Source organism: Lethenteron reissneri, unplaced genomic scaffold, assembly GCF_015708825.2.
Source record: "Lethenteron reissneri isolate LAM-NWPU_2019-01 unplaced genomic scaffold, ASM1570882v1 scaffold_1930, whole genome shotgun sequence".
Classification (NCBI taxonomy): domain Eukaryota; kingdom Metazoa; phylum Chordata; class Hyperoartia; order Petromyzontiformes; family Petromyzontidae; genus Lethenteron; species Lethenteron reissneri.
The window spans coordinates 440,982-461,220 of record NW_026891697.1 but is presented as its reverse complement, the minus strand read 5'-3'; the positions used below and the strand labels follow the sequence as shown (position 1 = coordinate 461,220).

General features: G+C 60.1%; 1 protein-coding gene across 1 annotated transcript; it reads right to left on the bottom strand.

Moving 5' to 3' along the window:
* Positions 1–878: 878 nt before the first annotated feature.
* Positions 879–17,397, bottom strand: LOC133339596 (arginine--tRNA ligase, cytoplasmic-like; the record flags this gene model as incomplete). The annotated part of the gene is made up of 7 exons (XM_061547718.1): positions 17,261–17,397; positions 12,336–12,494; positions 9,445–9,804; positions 8,859–8,967; positions 5,336–5,436; positions 3,762–3,883; positions 879–999 (listed from the first exon to the last, which is right to left on the bottom strand). Coding segments are annotated over exons 1-7 (1,017 nt in total), but the record flags the coding sequence as incomplete, so codon positions are not given.
* Positions 17,398–20,239: the final 2,842 nt, after the last annotated feature.

Sequence of the window (20,239 nt, the reverse complement as noted above, 5' to 3'; positions counted from 1 at the left end):
GCTCCTCCGGCAGGCAAGGCTGCGTTGGCTGGGTCATGTAGCCCGCATGCCCAGCTACCGCATGCCTAAACAGCTTTTGTTCGGCCGGATCGAGGGGGCTAAACGGGCGCGGCACGGGCTAGAGAAGAGATGGAGTGATGTGGTACAGGAGGACGTGGAGCTGAGTGGACTTGCCGATGACTGGTACCAGCGGTGTCAAGATCGGCCTCAGTGGAGGAGGCTCGTGAAGGACGCTACTGGGCAGTTGGAGGCAGTCGCCCTCCAACAACAACGGAGGGCGGAGGAGCGACGCTCACAACAACGAGCGGAGCGCCGGGTGGCTAAAGCACAGCAAGTTGGCACAGTAGGGGGCACAGGTGGTGCATCAGCCAGTCATCTCGGTCATCTCGGTCAGTCGACCCGTGGCACCTGGGTCTGCCCCGTGACCTCCTGCCAGCGGGCTTTCGACACTTCACGTGGCCTCAAGGTGCACTTGGCCTGGCACAAGCATCGTGGTGACATCACCGCCACTTAGTGGCGAATGGCGGTTGTTGTTGTTGTTGTATGTATGTGTGTGGGGAGCGGTAGTGTAGCGGTTAGCGCGCTGCGCTATGAACCTGGCGACCCGGGTTCGATTCCCGCTCACGGCTAACACCAGTGACGATTATCTGAACCGGTCCTGGGCCTCCCCTAGGTCGACTCAGCCTTAAATGAGTACCTGGTGCGGTGTGTAAACATCGCCACTAGGGAGACAAAGGCGGTCGGGCGTGGTGCTGGCCACCCACCCCTTCGTGTACCGTGCTGGCCTTCATAGGTGCTCGCTAACAGCACTTGCCCCTACAGTCTGTTAAGGCTATAAGGGGGATCTTTGTATGTGTGTATGTGTGAGTGTGACTGACCTTGTAGAAGGCCTGCAGATCTGCGATGGGTGGCGGCTGCTCCGTGTAGTTGGGGAAGCGATCCACCAGGTGGGCAATCAGCATCCCGAACTGCGTGCCCCAGTCACCAATGTGGTTCAGCCTGTAGTAGGGGGTGAGCGTCGGGTGAGCGTGGGGTGAGCGTGGGGTGAGCGTGGGGTGAGCGTGGGGTGAGCGTGGGGTGAGCGTGGGGTGAGCGGGGGGTGAGCGTGGGGTGAGCGGGGGGTGAGCGTGGGGTGAGCGTCCTGAACTGCGTGCCCCAGTCACCGATGTGGTTCAGCCTGTAGCAGGGGGTGAGTGTGGGGTGAGCGGGGAGTGAGTGTGTGGGTGAGCGTGGGGTGAGCGGGGGGTGAGTGTGTGGGTGAGTGTGTGGGTGAGTGTGTGGGTGAGTGTGTGGGTGAGTGAGTGTGTGAGCGTGTGGGTGAGCGTGTGAGTGTGTGGGTGAGTGTGTGAGTGTGTGGATGAGCGTGCGGGTGAGTGGGTGAGTGTGTGGGTGAGTGTGTGGGTGAGTGTGTGGGTGAGCATGTGAGTGTGTGAGTGTGTGGGTGATCGTGTGGGTGAGCGTGTGGGTGAGCGTGTGGGTGAGTGTGTGTGTGGGTGAGCGTGTGAGTGGGTGAGTGAGCATGTGAGTGAGTGAGTGGGTGAGCGTGTGGGTGAGTGTGTGAGTGAGTGTGTGGGTGAGTGTGTGAGTGAGTGTGTGGGTGAGCGTGTGAGTGAGTGTGTGAGTGAGTGTGTGAGTGGGTGAGTGAGCGTGTGAGCGTGTGTGTGAGCGTGTGGGTGAGCGTGTGGGTGAGTGTGTGAGTGAGTGTGTGGGGTGAGCGTGTGAGTGGGTGAGTGAGCGTGTGAGTGTGTGGGTGAGCGTGTGTGTGAGCGTGTGGGTGAGTGTGTGGGTGAGCGTGTGTTTGAGCGTGTGGGTGAGCGTGTGTGTGGGTGAGTGAGTGAGTGTGTGGGTGAGTATGTGACTGTGTGTGTGAGTGGGTGAGTGTGTGGGTGAGTGTGTGGGTGAGTGTGTGGGTGAGTGTGTGGGTGAGTGGGTGAGTGTGTGGGTGAGCGTGTGGGTGAGCGTGTGGGTGAGCGTGTGGGTGAGCGAGTGGGTGAGCGTGTGGGTGAGCGTGTGAGTGTGTGAGTGGGTGGGTAAGTGTGTGTGTGAGTGTGTGAGTGGGTGGGTGAGTGTGTGGGTGAGTGTGTGGGTGAGTGGGTGAGTGTGTGGGTGAGTGGGTGAGCGAGTGAGTGAGTGAGCGTGTGGGTGAGCGTGTGGGTGAGTGAGTGAGTGAGCGTGTGGGTGAGTGTGTGGGTGAGCGTGTGGGTGAGTGTGTGGGTGAGTGGGTGAGTGTGTGGGTGAGTGGGTGAGCGTGTGGGTGAGTGCGTGAGTGTGTGAGTGGGTGGGTGAGTGTGTGGGTGAGTGGGTGAGTGTGTGACTGTGTGTGTGAGCGTGTGGGTGAGTGTGTGGGTGAGTGGGTGAGTGTGTGGGTGAGTGGGTGAGCGTGTGGGTGAGTGTGTGAGTGGGTGGGTGAGTGTGTGGGTGAGTGTGTGTGGGTGAGTGTGTGACTGTGTGTGTGAGCGTGTGGGTGAGCGTGTGGGTGAGCGTGTGGGTGAGTGTGGGGTGAGCGTGTGAGTGAGTGTGTGAGCGTGTGTGTGGGTGAGCGTGTGGGTGAGCGTGTGGGGGAGTGTGTGTGTGAGCGTGTGGGTGAGCGTGTGAGTGAGTGTGTGGGTGAGCGTGTGGGTGAATGAGTGAGTGAGCGTGTGGGTGAGTGTGTGGGTGAGCGTGTGGGTGAGTGTGTGGGTGAGTGGGTGAGTGTGTGGGTGAGTGGGTGAGCGTGTGGGTGAGTGTGTGAGTGTGTGAGTGGGTGGGTGAGTGGGTGAGTGTGTGGGTGAGTGGGTGAGTGTGTGACTGTGTGTGTGAGCGTGTGGGTGAGTGTGTGGGTGAGTGGGTGAGTGTGTGGGTGAGTGGGTGAGCGTGTGGGTGAGTGTGTGAGTGTGTGAGTGGGTGGGTGAGTGTGTGGGTGAGTGTGTGTGGGTGAGTGTGTGACTGTGTGTGTGAGTGTGGGTGAGTGTGTGATTGTGTGTGTGAGTGTGTGGGTGAGCGTGTGGGTGAGTGTGTGGGTGAGCGTGTGGGTGAGTGTGGGGTGAGCGTGTGAGTGAGTGTGTGAGCGTGTGTGTGGGTGAGCGTGTGGGTGAGCGTGTGGGTGAGTGTGTGAGTGAGTGTGTGGGTGAGTGTGTGAGTGAGTGTGTGTGTGAGCGTGTGGGTGAGCGTGTGTGTGAGTGTGTGGGTGAGCGTGTGAGTGTGTGAGCGTGTGGGTGAGCGAGTGGGTGAGTGTGGGGTGGAGCGTGTGAGTGAGTGTGTGAGCGTGTGTGTGAGCGTGTGTGTGAGCGTGTGTGTGAGCGTGTGTGTGAGCGTGTGGGTGAGCGAGTGGGTGAGTGTGGGGTGAGCGTGTGAGTGAGTGTGTGAGCGTGTGGGTGAGCGTGTGGGTGAGCTTGCGGGTGTGTGTGTGAGTGTGTGGGTGAGCGAGTGGGTGAGCGTGTGGGTGAGCGTGTGGGTGAGCGTGTGGGTGAGCGTGTGGGTGAGCGTGTGGGTGAGGGTGTGTGTGAGTGTGTGACTGTGTGTGTGAGTGTGTGGGTGAGGGTGTGGGTGAGTGTGGGGTGAGCGTGTGAGTGAGTGTGTGAGCGTGTGTGTGAGCGTGTGGGTGAGCGTGTGGGTGAGCGTGCGGGTGTGTGTGTGAGTGTGTGGGTGAGCGTGTGGGTGAGCGTGTGGGTGAGCGTGTGGGTGAGTGTGTGAGTGTGTGGGTGAGCAAGTGGGTGAGGGTGTGGGTGAGTGGGTGAGCGTGTGGGTGAGCGTGTGGGTGAGCGTGTGGGGTGAGCACTCACCGCACGACGTCGTGCCCCAGGAACTCGTACAGGCGGCTGGTGCTGTCCCCGATGATGGTGGAGCGGAGGTGGCCCACGTGCATCTCCTTGGCCACGTTCGGGGAGGAGAAGTCGATGACGACCTGCAACAACAACCACAACAACCACAACAACCACAACAACATCAACAACAACATCAACAACAATAAGCACCACCATAACAACAACCACAACAACATCAACAACAACATCAACAACAATAAGCACCACCGCATCAACAATCAACAACAACATCAACAACAACATCAACAACAATAAGCACCACCGCATCAACAACCACAACAATCAACAACAACATCAACAACATCAACAACAATAAGCACCACCGCAACAACAACCACAACAACCACAACAACATCAACAACAACATCAACAACAATAAGCACCACCGCATCAACAACCACAACAATTAACAACGAACAGCAAAATGAACACTGACAACAACAGCATTCACAACAATCACCACCAACAACAACAGCAATCAGCAACATCGATAACATTAACAACAACACTCATCCACCCACCCACCCACGCACCCACCCACTCACCCACCCACTCACCCACCCACCCACCCACTCACCCACCCACCCACCCACTCACCCACCCACCCACCCACTCACCCACCCACCCACCACCCACCCACCCACCCACCACCCACCCACCCAACCACCCACCCACCCAACCACCCACCCACCCACCCACCCACCCACCCACCCACCCACCCACCCACCCACCCACCCACCCACCCACCCACTCACCCACCCACCCACCCACCCACCCACCCACCCACCTCACCCACCCACCCAACCACCCACCCACCCACCCACTCACCCACCCACTCACCCACCCACCACACCACCCACTCACCCACCCACCCACCCACCCACTCACCCAACCACCCACCCACCCACCCAACCACCCACCCACCCACTCACCCACCCACCCACCCACTCACCCACCCACCCACCCACCCACTCACCCACCCACCCACCCACTCACCCACCCACCCACCCACTCACCCACCCACCCACTCACCCACCCACCCAACCACCCACCCACCCACCCAACCACCCACCCACCCACTCACCCACCCACCCACCCACTCACCCACCCACCCACTCACCCACCCACCCACCCACTCACCCACCCACCACACAACCCACTCACCCACCCACCCACCCACTCACCCACCCACCCACTCACCCACCCACCCACTCACCCACCCACCACACAACCCACTCACCCACCCACCCACCCACCCACTCACCCAACCACCCACCCACCCACCCACCCACTCACCCACCCACCCACCCACCCACACACTCACCCACCCACTCATCCACCCACCCACTCATCCACCCACCCACGCACCCACCCACCCACCCACGCACCCACCCACCCACCCACCCACGCACCCACCCACCCACCCACGCACCCACCCACCCACCCACGCACCCACCCACCCACCCACGCACCCACCCACCCACCCACCCACCCACGCACCCACCCACCCACGCACCCACCCACCCACCCACCTTCTTGCGGGCTCCGGTGTTGGGGGGGCTCACTCCGTGCAGGAGGAGGCGTGTGAGTTGGCGCGCGAGGAACGCCGTGTCCAGGTACACGTTGATGAAGCCTGCACGGAGGGCAGCGGGGTCAAAGGTCAGAGGTCAGGGGGTCAGGGGGTCAGGGGGCGCACACCCCACTGAAGTCCCACGCACTCACAATCACCCACCCACTCACCTCACTCACCCATCCACTCACTCACCCATCCACTCACTCACTCACCCATCCACTCACTCACTCACCCATCCACTCACCCACCCACTCACTCACCTATCCACTCACTCACCCATCCACTCACTCACTCACTCACCTATCCACTCACTCACCCATCCACTCACCCACCCACTCACCCACCCACTCACCCACCCACTCACTCACCTCACTCACCCACTCACTCACCCATCCACTCACTCACTCACTCAGCCATCCACTCACCCACTTACCCACTCACTCAGCTATCCACACCCACTCACCCACAGAGTCCGTGCTTGGTGCGAGTGGAGCGATGAGGAGTGAGTTGTGATTGAGTGAGCGAGTGGTGAGCGAGTGGTGTGTGGTGAGTGGTGAGCGAGTGGTGAGTGGTGAGTGGTGAGCGAGTGGATGCTGAGTGGTGAGTGAGCGAGTGTTGAGTAGTGAGCCAGTGGTGAGTGGTGAGTGGTGAGCGAGTGGATGCTGAGTGGTGAGTGGTGAGCGAGTGGTGAGCGAGTGGTGAGCGGCGAGTGAGTGGTGAGTGGTGAGCGACTGGTGAGTGGTGAGTGGTGAGCGGCAAGTGGTGAGCGATTGGTGAGTGGTGAGCGACTGGTGAGTGGTGAGTGGTGAGCGAGTGGTGAGTGGTGAGCGACTGGTGAGTGGTGAGTGATGAGCGGCGAGTGGTGAGCGGTGAGTGAGTGGTGAGCGACTGGTGAGCGCTGAGTGGTGTGTGGTGAGTGGTGAGCGAGTGGTGAGTGGTGAGCGGTGAGCGGTGAGTGGTGAGGGTGAGTGGTGAGCGACTGGTGAGTAACTGGTGAGGGTGAGTGGTGAGTAACTGGTGAGGGTGAGTGGTGAGGGTGAGTGGTGAGGGTGAGTGGTGAGGGTGAGTGAGGGTGAGTGGTGAGGGTGAGTGGTGAGGGTGAGTGAGGGTGAGTGGTGAGTAACTGGTGAGGGTGAGTGGTGAGTAACTGGTGAGGGTGAGTGGTGAGTAACCGGTGAGGGTGAGTGGTGAGGGTGAGTGGTGAGGGTGAGTGGTGAGGGTGAGTGAGGGTGAGTGGTGAGTAACTGGTGAGGGTGAGTGGTGAGTAACCGGTGAGGGGTGAGTGGTGAGGGTGAGTGAGGGTGAGTGGTGAGGGTGAGTGAGGGTGAGTGGTAACTGGTGAGGGTGAGTGGTGAGTAACTGGTGAGGGTGAGTGGTGAGGGTGAGTGAGGGTGAGTGGTGAGGGTGAGTGAGGGTGAGTGGTAAAGGTGAGTAACTGGTGAGGGTGAGTGGTGAGTAACTGGTGAGGGTGAGTGGTGAGTAACTGGTGAGGGTGAGTGGTGAGGGTGAGTGGTGAGGGTGAGTGAGGGTGAGTGGTGAGTAACCGGTGAGGGTGAGTGGTGAGTAACTGGTGAGGGTGAGTGGTGAGGGTGAGTGGTGAGGGTGAGTGAGGGTGAGTGGTGAGTAACTGGTGAGGGTGAGTGGTGAGGGTGAGTGGTGAGGGTGAGTGGTGAGGGTGAGTGGTGAGTAACTGGTGAGGGTGAGTGGTGAGGGTGAGTGGTGAGTAACTGGTGAGGGTGAGTGGTGAGGGTGAGTGGGGTGAGTGAGGGTGAGTGGTGAGTAACTGGTGAGGGTGAGTGGTGAGTAACTGGAGTGAGTGGTGGGTGGTGTGAGGGTGAGTGGTGAGGGTGAGTGGTGAGTAACTGGTGAGGTGAGTGGTGAGGGTGAGTGGTGAGTAACTGGTGAGGGTGAGTGGTGAGGGTGAGTGTGAGGGTGAGTGAGGTGAGTGGTGAGTAACTGGTGAGGGTGAGTGGTGAGTAACTGGTGAGGGTGAGTGGTGAGGGTGAGTGGTGAGTAACTGGTGAGGGTGAGTGGTGAGGGTGAGTGTGAGGGTGAGTGGTGAGTAACTGGTGAGGGTGAGTGGTGAGTAACTGGTGAGGGTGAGTGGTGAGTGGTGAGGGTGAGTGGTGAGTGGTGAGTAACTGTGAGGTGAGTGGTGAGGGTGAGTGGTGAGGGTGATGGTGAGGGTGAGTGGTGAGTAACTGGTGAGGTGAGTTGAGGTGAGGTGAGTGGTGAGGTGAGTGGTGAGTAACTGGTGAGGGTGAGTGGTGAGTAACTGGTGAGGGTGAGTGGTGAGGGTGAGGGTGAGTGGTGAGGGTGAGTGGTGAGTAACTGGTGAGGGTGAGTGGTGAGGGTGAGGGTGAGTGGTGAGGGTGAGTGGTGAGTAACTGGTGAGGGTGAGTGGTGAGGGTGAGTGCTGAGGGTGAGTGGTGAGTAACTGGTGAGGGTGAGTGGTGAGGGTGAGTGGTGAGGGTTAGTGGTGAGGGTGAGTGGTGAGTAACTGGTGAGGGTGAGTGGTGAGGGTGAGTGGTGAGTGAGTGAGTGGGTGAGTGGGTGAGTGAGTGGTGAGGGTGAGCGGTGAGGGTTAGTGGTGAGTGGTGAGCGAGTGGTGAGTGGTGAGTTGTGAGCGACTGGTGAGTAACTGGTGAGTGGTGAGGGGTGAGTGGTGAGGGTGAGTGGTGAGGGTGAGTGGTGAGTAACTGGTGAGGGTGAGTGGTGAGGGTGAGTGGTGAGGGTGAGTGGTGAGGGTGAGTGAGTGGTGAGGGTGAGTGGTGAGGGTTAGTGGTGAGGGTGAGTGGTGAGTGGGTGAGTGAGTGGTGAGTGAGTGAGTGGGTGAGTGAGTGGTGAGTGGTGAGGGGTGAGGGTGAGCGATGAGTGTGAGTGGTGAGGGTGAGTGGTGAGGGTGAGTGGTGAGTGGTGAGGGTGAGTGGTGAGTGGTGAGGGTGAGTGGTGAGGGTGAGTGGTGAGGGTGAGTGGTGAGTGAGTGGGTGAGTGAGTGGTGAGTGAGTGGGTGAGTGAGTGGTGAGTGGTGAGGGTGAGCGGTGAGGGTGAGCGGTGAGGGTGAGTGTGAGTGGTGAGGGTGAGGGTGAGTGGTGAGTGGTCAGGGGTGAGTGGTGAGGGTGAGTGGTGAGGGTGAGGGTGAGTGAGGGTGAGGGTGAGTGAGTGAGTGAGTGGTGAGTGAGTGAGTGAGTGGTGTGCGGTGAGTGGTGAGTGGTGAGGGGTGAGTGGTGAGGGTGAGTGGTGAGGGTGAGTGGTGAGGGTGAGTGAGGGTGAGTGAGTGAGTGGTGAGTGGTGAGTGAGTGGTGAGTGGTGAGTGAGTGGTGAGTGGTGAGTGAGTGAGTGGTGAGTGGTGAGTGGTGAGGGGTGAGTGGTGAGTGGTGAGGGTGAGTGGTGAGGGTGAGTGGTGAGGGTGAGTGGTGAGGGTGAGTGGTGAGGGTGAGTGAGTGGTGAGTGGTGAGGGTGAGTGGTGAGGGGTGAGTGACCTGGGCCCACGACCTCCACGTGCTCCACGAGGTCGCTGGCCGGGAGGTGACTCACAATGGCCGCCCCCACGTCCTTGGGGCTGACCTTCTGACCTTTAGCCTTCAGCAGCTGGGGGTCGGAGGTCAGAGGTCAAATTCACACAGCCACTCAGATGACTCTCTGTGTGGTGAGTTTGTGGGTCTCTCTGTGTGGTGAGTCTGTGGGTCTCTGTGTGGTGAGTCTGTGGGTCTCTGTGTGGTGAGTCTGTGGGTCTCTATGTGCTGAGTCTGGGGGTCTCTGTGTGGTGAGTCTGTGGATCTCTGTGTAGGAGTCTGTGGGTCTCTGTGTAGGAGTCTGTGGGTCTCTATGGTGAGTCTGTGGGTCTCTGTGTGGTGAGTCTGTGGGTCTCTGTGTGATGAGTCTGTGGGTCTCTATGGTGAGTCTGTGGGTCTCTGTGTGGTGAGTCTGTGGGTCTCTGTGTGGTGAGTCTGTGGGTCTCTGTGTGGTGAGTCTGTGGGTCTCTGTGGGTCTCTGTGTGGTGAATCTGTGGGTCTCTGTGTGGTGAATCTGTGGGTCTGCGTGAACACCGCGATGATAGCGGCTGACCTGCGCGATTGCCATGGCGCTGTTGCACTGGTAATCGGCGAGGCGCTGCTCCTGCTGCTGCTCCTGCTGCTGCTGCTGCTTCTGCTGCTGCTGCTGCGGCTTCGAGGGAGCGATGGCCACGGGAGGCACGGCGAGGCCGGGGAAGGCGGCGCTCACGGCGCTGGCGAACGCCGCGGCGAGTCGGGCGGCGATGTTCACCATCCCCCCGTCCACGTCGGCCCCGTCGCCGCCGTCGCGGTCCCCGTGGGGAGCCTCGCGGTCGCCGTGGAGACCCTCGCGGTCGCCGTGGGGACCGGTGGCGGGGGTGGAGGAGGTGGAGGTTGGCTGAGGCCGTTGCTTTGTCACCTCGTCACTCAGACACTGCGGAGGGAAGTCAGAGGTTGGCCTGAAAGTTGATGGTGGGTGGGTTGGTGGGTGGGTGAGTTGGTGGGTGGGTTGAAGGGTGGGTGAGTGGGTGAATGAGTGGGTGGGTAGATGGGTGAGTGAGTTGGTGGGTGGGTTGGTGGATGGGTGGGTGGGTGAGTTGGTGGGTGGGTGAGTGAGTTGGTGGGTGGGTGAGTGAGTAGGTGGGTGGGTGGGTGGGTGAGTGGGTGGGTGGGTGAGTGAGTGGGTGGGTGGATGGGTGGGTGGATGGGTGGGTTGATGGGTGGGTGGGTGAGTGGGTGGGTGAGTGAGTGAGTAGGTGGGTGGGTGGGTGGGTGAGTGGGTGGGTGAGTGAGTAGGTGGGTGGGTGGGTGAGTGAGTAGGTGGGTGGGTGGGTGGGTGAGTTGGTGGGTGGGTGAGTGAGGGAGTAGGTGGGTGGATGGGTTGATGAGTGGATGAGTGGTTGAATGAGTGAGTGGGTGGACGGGTGAGTGAGTTATTGTGAAGATGCAGTGGTAATTCTGACGATGTCAATAAAACCGATGGTGGAGTGGTTGTGAATATGTGTTGGTGGTGATCATGACCCAGGGCTCAAACCTCCAACCCAGCACCTCAGCGGCTCTGACACGTCCGTCACGAGCTCACCGAGAAACACCCAGACCCAGGCCTCAAACCCCAAGACAATGCCCTGTGTGTACAGGTGGAATATCTGGGCCAGACACCTCAGTCAGTCAACCCATGGCACCTGCCGGGTCTGTTCCGTGACCTCCTCCTGCTGCACCTAGCCTGGCACAGCAGTCAACCCACGGCACCTGCAGGGTCTGTCCCGTGACCTCCTCCTCCTGCACCTAGCCTGGCACAGCAGTAAAATCGTGGCACCTGCTGAGTCTGTCCCGTGACCTCCTCCTCATGCACCTAGCCTGGTACAGCAGTCAACCCATGGAACCAGCAGGGTCGGTCACGTGACCTCCTCCTGCACCTAGCCTGGCACAGAAGTCCACCCATGGCACCTGCTGGGTCTGTCCCGTGACCTCCTCCTGCTGCACCTAGCCTGGTACAGCAGCCAACTCATGGCACCTGCTGGGTCTGTCCCGTGACCTCCTCCTCCTGCACCTAGCCTGGCACAGCACTCAACCCATGGCACCTGCTGGGTCTGTCCCGTGACCTCCTCCTGCTGCACCTAGCCTGGTACAGCAGCCAACTCATGGCACCAGCTGGGTCTGTCCCGTGACCTCCTCCTCCTGCACCTAGCCTGGCACAGCAGTCCACCCATGGCACCTGCGGGATCTGTCCCGTGACCTCCTCCTCCTGCACCTAGCCTGGCACAGCAGCCAACCCACGGCACCTGCAGGGTCTGTCCCGTGACCTCCTCATGCACCTAGCCTGGCACAGCAGTCAACCCACGGCACCTGCAGGGTCTGTCCCGTGACCTCCTCCTCATGCACCTAGCCTGGCACAGCAGTCAACCCACGGCACCTGCAGGGTCTATCACGTGACCTCCTCCTCATGCACCTAGCCTGGCACAGCAGCCAACCCACGGCACCTGCAGGGTCTGTCCCGTGACCTCCTCATGCACCTAGCCTGGCACAGCAGTCAACCCACGGCACCTGCAGGGTCTGTCCCGTGACCTCCTCCTCATGCACCTAGCCTGGCACAGCAGTCAACCCACGGCACCTGCAGGGTCTGTCCCGTGACCTCCTGCTGCACCTAGCCTGGCACAGCAGTCAACCCATGGCACCTGCTGGGTCTGTCCCGTGACCTCCTCCTCCTGCACCTAGCCTGGCACAGCAGTCAACCCATGGCACCTGCTGGGTCTGTCCCGTGACCTCCTCCTGCTGCACCTAGCCTGGCACAGCAGTCAACCCACGGCACCTGCTGGGTCTGTCCCGTGACCTCCTGCACCTAGCCTGGCACAGCAGTCAACCCACAGCACCTGCAGGGTCTGTCCCGTGACCTCCTCCTGCACCTAGCCTGGCACAGCAGTCAACCCACGGCACCTCCAGGGTCTGTCCCGTGACCTCCTCCTCATGCACCTAGCCTGGCACAGCAGTCAACCCACGGCACCTGCAGGGTCTGTCCCGTGACCTCCTGCTACACCTAGCCTGGCACAGCAGTCAACCCATGGTACCTGCTGGGTCTGTCCCGTGACCTCCTCCTCCTGCACCTAGCCTGGCACAGTAGTCAACCCACGGCACCTGCTGGGTCTGTCCCGTGACCTCCTCCTGCACCTAGCCTGGCACAGCAGTCAACCCACGGCACCTGCTGGGTCTGTCCCATGACCCTCCTCCTCCTGCACCTAGCCTGGCACAGCAGCCAACCCACGGCACCTGCTGGGTCTGTCCCGTGACCTCCTCCTCCTGCACCTAGCCTGGCACAGCAGTCAACCCATGGCACCTGCTGGGTCTGTCCCATGACCTCCTCCTGCACCTAGCCTGGCACAGCAGCCAACCCACGGCACCTGCTGGGTCTGTCCCGTGACCTCCTCATGCACCTAGCCTGGCACGGCAGTCAACCGCGGTGCCCCTCACCCGCTTGAGGTGGCGGAGGCGATACTGCAGCTTCCCGTTCTCCTCGAGGAGACGCTCCACCCCGGGAGGAGCTGGGGAGGACTCGGTGGTGCCGCCGGCGTCCACCACGGCGCCACGCAGGGACGACACCTCGGCCGAGAGACGGCTGATCTCCAGATCCTGACGCAAGTGGGTGGGTGGGTTAGTCGACCAGTCAGTGAGTGAGTGGGTGAGTGAGCGAGTCAGTGAGTGAGTGGGTGAGAGAGTGGGTGAGTGAGTGGGTGAGTGGGTGAGTGGGTGAGTGGCGGGTGAGTGGGTGGGTGGGTTAGTCGACCAGTCAGTGAGTGAGTGGGTGGGTGGGTGAGTGAGAGAGTGGGTGAGTGAGTCAATGAGCGAGTGGGTGAGTGAGTCAGTGAGCGAGTGGGTGAGTGGGTAAGTGAGTGAGTGAGTGGGTGGGTGAGTGAGTGAGTGGGTGGGTGGGTGAGTGAGTGAGTGAGTGGGTGAGTGAGTGAGTGAGTGGGTGGGTGGGTGGGTGAGTGAGTGGGTGAGTGAGTGGGTGGGTGAGTGGGTGGGTGGGTGGGTGAGTGGGTGGGTGGGTGAGTGGGTGGGTGGGTGGGTGAGTGAGTGAGTGAGTGGGTGGGTGAGTGAGTTGAGTGAGTGAGTTGAGTGAGTGAGTGGGTGAGTGAGTGGGTGAGGGAGCAGGTGAATGAGTCAGTGGAGACTCACCACACAGATACCCATAGACTCATCACACAGACACCCACAGAATCACCACACAGAGACCCACAGAATCACCACACAGAGACCCACAGACTCACCACACAGAAACCCACAGACTCACCACACAGACACCCACAGACTCACCACACAGAGACCCACAGACTCACCACACAGAGACCCACAGACTCACCAGACAGAGACCCACAGACTCACCACACAGAGACCCACAGACTCACCACACAGAAACCCACAGACTCACCACACAGACACCCACAGACTCACCACACAGAGACCCACAGACCCACCACACAGACCCACAGACTCACCACACAGAGACCCACAGACTCACTCACACAGAGACCCACAGACTCACCACACAGAGACCCACAGACTCACTCACACAGAGACCCGCAGACTCACCACACCGAGACCCACAGACTCACCACACAGAGACCCACAGACTCACCACACAGAGACCCACAGACTCACCACACAGAGACCCACAGACTCACCACACAGAGACCCACAGACTCACCACACAGAGACCCACAGACTCACCACACAGAGACCCGCAGACTCACCACACAGAGACCCGCAGACTCACCACACCGAGACCCACAGACTCACCACACAGAGACCCACAGACTCACCACACAGAGACCCACAGACTCATCACACAGAGACCCACAGACTCACCACACAAAGACCCACAGACTCACCACACAGAGACCCACAGACTCACCACACAGAGACCCACAGACTCACCACACAGAGACCCACAGACTCACCACACAGAGACCCACAGACTCACTACACAGAGACCCACAGACTCACCACACAGAGACCCACAGACTCACCACACAGAGACCAACAGACTCACCACACAGAGACCCGCAGACTCACCACACAGAGACCCGCAGACTCACCACACAGAGACCCACAGACTCACCACACAGAGACCCGCAGACCCACCACACAGAGACCCACAGACTCACCACACAGAGACCCACAGACTCACCACACAGAGACCCACAGATTCACCACGCAGAGACCCACAGACCCACCACACAGAGACCCACAGACTCACCACACAGAGACCCACAGACTCACCACACAGAGACCCACAGACCCACCACACAGAGACCCACAGACTCGCCTCACAGAGACCCACAGACTCACCACACAGAGACCCACAGACTCACCACACAGAGACCCACAGACTCACCACACAGAGACCCACAGACCCACCACACAGAGACCCACAGACTCACCACACAGAGACCCACAGACTCACCACACAGAGACCCACAGACTCACCACACAGAGACCCACAGACTCACCACACAGAGACCCACAGACTCACAACACAGAGACCCGCAGACTCACCACACAGAGACCCGCAGACTCACCACACAGAGACCCGCAGACTCACCACACAGAGACCCACAGACTCACCACACAGAGACCCACAGACTCACCACACAGAGACCCACAGACTCACCACACAGAGACCCACAGACTCACCACACAGAGACCCACAGACTCACCACAGCAGAGACCCACAGACTCACCACACAGAGACCCACAGACTCACCACACAGAGACCCACAGACTCACCACACAGAGACCCACAGACTCACCACAGAGACCCCAGACTCACCACACAGAGACCCACAGACTCACCACACAGAGACCCACAGACTCACCACACAGACCCACAGACTCACCACACAGAGACCACAGACTCACCACACAGAGACCCACAGACTCACCACACAGAGACCCACAGACTCACCACACAGAGACCCACAGACTCACCACACAGAGACCCACAGACTCACCACACAGAGACCCACAGACTCACCACACAGAGACCCACAGACTCACCACACAGAGACCCACAGACTCACCACACAGAGACCCACAGACTCACCACACAGAGACCCACAGACTCACCACGCAGAGACCCACAGACTCACCACACAGAGAGCCACAGACTCACCACACAGAGACCCACAGACTCACCACACAGAGACCCACAGACTCACCACACAGAGACCCACAGACTCACCACACAGAGAGCCACAGACTCACCACACAGAGACCCACAGACTCACCACACAGAGACCCACAGACTCACCACACAGAGACCCACAGACTCACCACACAGAGCCCACAGACTCACCACGCAGAGACCCACAGACTCACCACACAGAGACCCACAGACTCACCACACAGAGACCCACAGACTCACCACACAGAGACCCACAGACTCACCACACAGAGACCCACAGACTCACCACACAGAGACCCACAGACTCACACACAGAGACCCCAGACTCACCACACAGAGACCCACAGACTCACCACACAGAGACCCACAGACTCACCACACAGAGACCCACAGACTCACCACACAGAGACCCACAGACTCACCACACAGAGACCCACAGACTCACCACACAGAGACCCACAGACTCACCACACAGAGACCCACAGACTCACCACACAGAGACCCACAGACTCACCACAGCAGAGACCCACAGACTCACCACACAGAGACCCACAGACTCACCACACAGAGACCCACAGACTCACCACACAGAGACCCACAGACTCACCACACAGAGACCCACAGACTCACCACACAGAGACCCACAGACTCACCACACAGAGACCCACAGACTCACCACACAGAGACCCACAGACTCACCACACAGAGACCCACAGACTCACCACACAGAGACCCACAGACTCACCACACAGAGACCCACAGACTCACCACACCGAGACCCACAGACTCACCACACAGAGACCCACAGACTCACCACACAGAGACCCACAGACTCACCACACAGAGACCCACAGACTCACCACACAGAGACCCAGACTCACCACACAGAGACCCACAGACTCACCACACAGAGACCCACAGACTCACCACACAGAGACCCACAGACTCACCACACAGACCCACAGACTCACCACACAGAGACCCACAGACTCACCACACAGAGACCCACAGACTCACACACAGAGACCCACAGACTCACCACACAGAGACCCACAGACTCACCACACAGAGACCCACAGACTCACCACACAGAGACCCACAGACTCACCACACAGAGACCCACAGACTCACCACACAGAGACCCACAGACTCACCACACAGAGACCCACAGACTCACCACACGAGACCCACAGACTCACCACACGAGACCCACAGACTCACCACACAGAGACCCACAGACTCACCACAGAGACCCACAGACTCACCACACAGAGACCCACAGACTCACCACACAGAGACCCACAGACTCACCACACAGAGACCCACAGACTCACCACACAGAGACCCACAGACTCACCACACAGACCCACAGACTCACCACACAGAGACCCACAGACTCACCACACAGAGACCCACAGACTCACCACACGAGACCCACAGGACCTTCACCACACAGAGACCCACAGACTCACCACACAGAGACCCACAGACTCACCACACCAGAGACCCACAGACTCACCACACAGAGACCCACAACTCACCAACAGAGACCCACAGACTCACCACACAGAGACCCACGACTCACCACACGAGACCCACAGACTCACCACACAGAGACCCCACAGACTCACCACACAGAGACCCACAGACTCACCACACAGAGACCCACAGACTCACCACACAGAGACCCACAGACTCACCACACAGAGACCCACAACTCACCACACAGAGACCCACAGACCAACACACAGAGACCCACAGACTCACACACAGAGGACCCACAGGTCCTCACCACACAGAGGACCCACACAGAATCACCCCACAGAGACCACAGAATCACCACCACGAGACCCACAGACTCACCACACAGAGACCCACAGAACTCACCACACAGAGACCCACAGACTCACCACACAGAGACCCACAGACTCACCACACAGAGACCCACAGACTCACCACACAGAGACCCACAGACTCACCACACAGAGACCCACAGACTCACCACACAGAGAGCCACAGACTCACCACACAGAGACCCACAGACTCACCACACAGAGACCCACAGACTCACCACACAGAGACCCACAGACTCACCACACAGAGACCCACAGACTCACCACACAGAGAGCCACAGACTCACCACACAGAGACCCACAGACTCACCACACAGAGACCCACAGACTCACCACGCAGAGACCCACATCACCCTCACCTGCTGCTGTAAGCGGTGCTTGATCCGGTCTACGGCTTCTGCCATCGCGACTGAGTCGAGTCGAGGTCGAGGAGGAGGAAGCGAAACGTCGGAACTCTGCGCCTGGACCGACACCCCCACGTGTACTGTAAAAAGGAAATGGCCCAGAGTGCAGCGCGCGAGACGACTTCCGGGTCACCACGCCCCGCCTTCCACCTTCTCCTGCCACTCCCACAACACCCCCCCCCACCCACCCAGCCACTCACCCATCCACCCACTCACCCACTCATCCACCCACCCACTCACTCACCCACCCACTCACTCACCCACCCACCCACTCACTCACCCACTCACTCAACCACCCATCCACCCACTCACTCACCCACCCACTCACTCACCCACTCACTCACCCACTCATCCACCCACTCACCCACCCAATCACTCACCCACTCACTCACCCACCCATCCACCCACTCACTCACCCACCCACTCACTCACTCACGCACTCACTCACCCACCCATCCACCCACTCACTCACCCACTCACCCACCCACTCACTCACCCACTCACCCACTCACTCACCCACTCACTCACCCACCCACTCACTCACTCACCCACCCACTCACCCACTCACCCACCCACTCACTCACCCACTCACTCACTCACCCACTCACTCACTCACCCACTCACTCACTCACCCACCCACCCACTCACTCACTCACTCACCCACCCACTCACTCACTCACTCACCCACCCACTCACTCACTCACTCACCCACCCACCCACTCACTCACTCACCCACCCACTCACCCACCCACTCACCCAAACCACCCACCCACTCACTCACCCACTCACTCACTCACCCAGCCAGTCACTCACTCACCCACCCACCCACTCACTCACCCACTCACCCAGCCACTCACTCACCCACTCACCCACCCAGCCACTCACTCACCCACCTACTCACCCACCCACTCACTCACATCACCCACCCACTCACCCACCCACTCACCCACTCACCCACTCACCCCCCACCGACTCACCCAAACACCCACTCACTCACTCACCCACCCACTCACTCACTCACTCACCCACTCACCACCCACTCACTCACCCACTCACCCACCCACCCATCCACCAACTCACTCACCCACCCACCCACCCACCCATCCACCCACTCACTCACCCACCCACCCACTCACTCACCCACTCACTCACCCACCCATCCACCCTCACTCCCACTCACCCCACTCACCCACCCACTCACTCACCCACTCACCCACTCAACTCACTCAACCCACTCACTCACCCACCCACCCACTCACTCACCCACCCACTCACCCACTCACCCACCCATCCACTCACCCACTCACTCACTCACCCACCCACTCACCTCACCCACCCACCCACTCACCCACCCACCCACTCACTCACTCACCCACCCACCCACTCACCACCACTCACTCACTCACTCACCCACCCACTCACTCACTCACCCACCCACCCACTCACTCACCCACTCACCCACTCACTCACCCAGCCACTCACTCACCCACCCACTCACTCACCCACTCACTCACATCACTCACCCACTCCCTCACCCACTCACTCACCCACCCACCCACCCACTCACCCACTCACCCACCCACTCACTCACTCCACTCACCCACCCACTCACTCACTCACCCACCCACTCCACCACTCACTCACTCACCCACCCACTCACTCACCCACCCACCCACTCACCCACCCACCCACCCACTCACTCACCCACTCACTCACCCAGCCAGTCACTCACTCACCCACCCACCCACTCACTCACCCACTCACCCAGCCACTCACTCACTCACCCACTCACCCACCCAGCCACTCACTCACCCACCTACTCACCACCCACATCACTCACTCACCCACCCACTCACCCACCCACTCACCCACTCACCCACTCACCCCCCACCGACTCACCAAACACCCACTCACTCACTCACCCACCCACTCACTCACTCACTCACCCACTCACCACCCACTCACTCACCACCCACTCACTCACCTCACCCACTCACTCACTCACCCACCCACTCACCCACTCACCCACCCACTCACCCAGCCACTCACTCACTAACCCACTCACTCACTCACCCACTCACTCACCCACTCACTCACTCCACCCACCCACCCACCCACCCACTCACTCACTCACCCACCCACCCACTCACTCACCCAGCCACTCACTCACTCACCCACCCACCCACTCACTCACTCACCCACTCACCCACTCACCCAGCCACTCACTCACTCACTCCACATCACCCACCCAGCCACTCACTCACCCACCTACTCACCCACCCCACTCACTCACTCACTCACTCACCCACCCACTCACCCACCCACTCACCCACTCACCCACTCACCCCCCACCGACTCACCCAAACACCCACTCACTCACTCACCCACCCACTCACTCACTCACCCACTCACTCACCACCCACTCACTCACTCACTCACTCACCCACTCACTCACATCACCCACCCACCCACCCACCCACCCACTCACCCACCCACTCACCCACTCACCCCCCCACCTCCATCACCCACTCACTCACCCAGCCACTCACTCACTCACCCACCTACCCACTCACTCACTCACCCACCCACTCACTCACCCACTCACTCAGTCACTCACTCACTCACTCACTCACTCACCCACACCCCACCCACTCACTCACCCCACTCACTCACCCAGCCCACTCACTCACTCACCCACCACTCACCCACCCACCCACTCACTCACCCACTCACTCACCCACCCACCCACTCACTCACCCACTCACCCCACTCACTCACCCAGCCACTCACTCACTCACCCACTCACCCACCCAGCCACTCACTCCACCCACCTACTCACCCACCCACTCACTCCCTCACCCACCCACTCACCCACTCACCACCCACCGACTCACCCAAACACCCACTCTCACTCACTCACTCACTCACCCACCA